This window comes from Crinia signifera, chromosome 11, assembly GCF_055691185.1.
Source record: "Crinia signifera chromosome 11, ASM5569118v1, whole genome shotgun sequence".
NCBI classification, from domain to species: domain Eukaryota; kingdom Metazoa; phylum Chordata; class Amphibia; order Anura; family Myobatrachidae; genus Crinia; species Crinia signifera.
This window is the reverse complement of record NC_139227.1, coordinates 90,388,743-90,393,223: the sequence shown is the minus strand read 5'-3', so window position 1 is coordinate 90,393,223 and position 4,481 is coordinate 90,388,743. Positions and strand designations below refer to the sequence as shown.

General features: G+C 41.8%; 1 protein-coding gene across 1 annotated transcript; it reads right to left on the bottom strand.

Annotated features, from left to right (window-relative positions):
• Positions 1 to 1,750: 1,750 nt before the first annotated feature.
• On the bottom strand, positions 1,751 to 4,022 carry LOC146045849 (insulin-1-like). Its single transcript, XM_083164960.1, has 4 exons — positions 3,918 to 4,022; positions 3,735 to 3,767; positions 2,661 to 2,856; positions 1,751 to 1,890 (listed from the first exon to the last, which is right to left on the bottom strand). The coding sequence occupies exons 3-4, from the start codon at positions 2,839 to 2,841 to the stop codon at positions 1,751 to 1,753; spliced, it is 321 nt and encodes a 106-aa protein (XP_083021086.1). The 5' UTR covers positions 2,842 to 2,856; positions 3,735 to 3,767; positions 3,918 to 4,022.
• Positions 4,023 to 4,481: the final 459 nt, after the last annotated feature.

The following is a 4,481-nucleotide window of genomic DNA, read 5'->3' as shown; positions in this document are numbered from 1 at the left end:
TAGCGACGGCTCCCTATTCAATGCTGCCTTTAACGACAGCATTGAAGCGGGATCACGGCAAAACGGGCCCGACTTTAGAAGCTGTCTGGCTTGTTCTGGCAATAACTGCCATGGATTGTCGCGATCCCAGCCACAGATCACCAATCCATGTCCGTTTTCGCGGCCACACCCCCTTTGCACTGATCGGCAGGCGGGCTATTGAATCCCGCCTGTCGTTCAGCTGTTCGTCAGACTGCAAACTGGCCAGGATCACAGCTGTCGGCAGGGATCGACAGCCATGATCCTCGATTGAATACCCCCCAAAGAATCTATCCCACCAAGGACAAGACATATGTAACAAATGTATTTATCTGTCTTGTACAACCAATGTGAAAAACATAATGTAGCTTATGAAAGTCTATTTAGCCAATCTCTTTTTCCGACTGTCGGAATATTTACGTCAGTCCGACATATTGTCTAATTTGACCAAAGCTATTCAATCTCTGACTGACAGAACATTTCTGATAGTCGGGGACTGAATGGCCTTGGTCAAATTGACAGATATGTCCAACTGTCGGAGGTGTTTCGACAGTCGGAAAAAGAGATTGGCTATCCCCCATAGACTTTCATAGGCTACATTTTTCACATTGTATCAGATGTAATGGCCTTCCTGGGTAAGCGCATGGATAGGCAAAAAACTCACTGATCCATGTGTATATTGTTGAAAATAGAAGCAGATTGACAATCTATCGGCAATTTTCGACAATGCAGATTCAACTTTTTTGACTGGCGACCGTTCATACAAAACTTCCACAGCATCTTGTATTTGCGGAAGCTCTTTATTGCTACTCCTCTGTTGTTGGACTGTCTCCCCGGCCTCCCGCTGGCTAATATTAGCCAATGCAGGCATGAGGGGCAATGACTGTGATTGGATCACCACGGCATCATTTTTGTAAATCGAAGATGTTAAGATGGCCCTGTCTGACCCATGTCGCCTTATGCATCCCAGAGATTGCATGCCCTGTTTCTTATTTCTCATTGATCGGATGTAAAACCCACATGTTACTCACAGCAGGTGTGAGCCCAATGCCAGTCCCACAGCGCATTAATACATCAAACGTATTATATTATATACACACACACACAGTAGCGCAGTTAAATAATACCAGAAGAAATGCTTTATCTCTTAAGTTTATTATGCAGGCAGCGAAAGAGGATGGATAGGTACAGGACACTTACATTATGAATAGAGGCTTTGTACACCATTATGGGCATTTCACCCCATTCAGTATCAGAAAAGCACTGGGCTAAGTAAATTCTCCTCACAACTGCACCCTTCCCTGCACTCGCGGTCACCCTGTCCCCTCTCTGTTGCTCTCAGGAGACCCCATACCCTTGTGTGAACCCTTATCCATTATGTAAGTATTTCCCACCTGTTCGTCAATATTCTACTCATGTCTATTTACCGTCAAGACAAAGTAGCATTGTCTTTCTGTCCCAACTATTAATATAGAACATATGAATAGAGTCATTATGGCAGCTGGATTTTTCAACAAACAGAAAATTTATAAAATATACAAACATAAATATGGCATAATCAGGGGAAGATACATGTTTTACAATAACTATTAATAGTAATTGAATATGCAATGTATGTAAAGGGAAATTGTGTGTGTTCACAGGTAATTTGCTTTATGTTGATGTCATACACGTAAAACGTTTGCATAGGAGTCATTTGTGTAAGTGCCCTGATGACGTTCCCGGGTGGCCCTTAGTTGCAGTAGGTCTCCAGGTCAGCCAGAGAGCATACTCTGTGACAGCACTTCTCCACAATCCCCACAATCCCCACCTTCCTCATCTGATAGTCCGGAAGCTGCATTCCGTCCAGCTCGCTATCCTGGGACCCGCTTGCTGCAGAGACCAGAAACAAAGGCATATTCATTGTATAGTGCCTTAACCATACCTCCCAACTTTTATGATCTTCAAATCGGGATCTTCTGTGCCAAAAGTGCAGCCAGTCCAAAAAAGGCAGAGCTAATAAGGTGGTGGGTGTGTCCTTGTGTAGAATAGGTATGGCCTAGCACCACAACCCCAGTTTTAATCATTTTCAGGGTGTCCTATATAGTTGGCAGTAGAATTTTGCACAGCGCCCCATTGAGAGGGCGTGTCATGCTCCACCCAAAGGGCGTGTCTAGTTCCATATATGGAGAGATTGTGAAAAGAGATTTCACAATCTCTCCATATATGGAGAAGCGTGGGTGTGTACTGCTACATCTGAGAGGGATCTTTTAAAATCACTTATATCAAAATGTAGATGATCCCCAAAGCAGTTAGTAAGAGTTACTATACTTTGTAAAGTGCTGGTAAATGGTGCTGATGATTCAATGAAAATGTATCTATCTCTCAATCCTTTTCCCCCAAAAAATGTAACAGTGTAATGTGGTCTAGGTGACATGAGGGAGATTGCTAGACTAATGAGGGAGAGAGGGAGATTGCTATTTCAGGGAGTCTCCTGCAGAATGCAGGAATGTAGGCAACTATGGTTAAGGCATATCAGTGTATGACCTGTTCCCTACCCAATAATTAATAAACAAGTACCAAGTTGTTTCAGGAAAGGTACATGGTTTGCCAGGCTGAGGGTCTAAGTATAAAGATTTTCATAAAGTAGATTTATATCTTACCAAGCAGTTGCTCGAGATCTCTTCTGCCCTTTGGATAGTAGAAGCCCTTATCTCCACACGCCAAGTACAAGGCTTCCACTAGGTGAGAGCCACACAGGTGCCCGTTAGGTAAGGCTTGGGTGGTGGGTGTATACAGACTGAGAAGGATGGCCAGAGGGAGACACTGTATCCAGAGGGCCATGGTGTAAGCTTCTCGCTGCAAACACCGGAATAAAGGACAGATGGACATGAGTTGCGATGAAACATGGCAGGATGTTAGATTGGAAAGAAATCATATAAATAACCAGAAAGAAAAATCACAAAAACATTCAAATGAGTTTACCACAAGGCTGATATATAAAGAATATATACTGTAATAGAAAGTATAAAAATACAAATTAATCTTTAAAAAAAACAAAAAACATAATAGTACAGTATATAGAATTAAAATCTGTTTTAAATATGGATTGTTGTGGACCATCGTGTTTTGGTTTTAATTCATCATTGGAAAAAAAAATCAATTTAAGTCTGGATTTCGTTTTTGGTTCCTTTTCCTTTTCAAATTTACACCTGCTGACATACAAATCCAAAACATGAGTTTGGTTTTCAAGTTCCAAACTGACAACAGACCAAAGCCAGTACTCGGATCCACTCGGAAACCCAAAGTCATTCTGAACTGGTACTCAATTCAACTCAGAAACCCCTAAGTTTGGGTGTGTTCATATTTCACGAAAAATAAAAGTGACATCTCTAGTTTCCATATTTAATGTTTTCTGTACCTTTTTGTACCCCCACCATAAGTATTGATCTTATTCAGTAGACTCAGAGGAACCTAACTGGAAATTCTAGTGAGAACTTTTATATCAAGTCTGTATATAGCTAACTCAGCATTACATATTGACAGGCTTCCTCGCTTCATTATATTGTGATATATGCTCATACAGGCTACAATTGTATCTAATAATAGGTAGAGCCTGTGGCTACAAACTAATAAAGAGTACAGAAAACCAATGCATTCCTGAACTTCTCAAATCCACATCTAATTTAGGTTTGGAAATCATCTATACTGTACATGCCACAGTGACACTGACTCACCTGGACGGGTGCTGGGATGGTAGAAGGTGGGGTCTGGTGCAGAGGAGAGACGGCAGCTGTCAGTGATCGTTGTCTGTCTACACACCCATTTTATACACCTCAAAAGCACCTTAGCTCAGCACCTTGCCAAAATTCTGCCGCCTCATTAGCTGTTCCTCCCACAAGTGTGAACAGTTACCGTACCTATTATATGTGCAGATCACCCCCTGAGTGTTAGTATCACTGATTTGTCTGCTCAGCTTCACCCCTCACTCATGGATGCTCTGACCACCTGTGCACATTATTCCTAGAAAAGAAACACCAAAAAATTAAAATAGATCAGCAGTCAGCAGCTTAATAAGGGGAATCTACATTTCCTCCATAAATGATGTTATATTCTCTGTACAGTATGTGCAGCCTACAAACTGTACATAGAAAATCAAAGATGTAAATACATGTACAAATCATATTACACTGCATATACCAGCCAGCAGGATGATATCTGTAGTGCTACGCATGGTACGGCAATAGTCCATACAAATCATATTACACTGCACTTAGCCAGCAGGAGGATATCTGTGGTGCTACACATGCTACGGCAATAGTCCATACAAATCATATTACACTGCACTTAGCCATCAGGAGGATATCTGCGGTGCTACACATGGTACGGCAATAGTCCATACAAATCATATTACACTGCACTTAGCCAGCATGAGGATATCTGTGGTGCTACACATGGTAAGGCAATAGTCCATACAAATCATA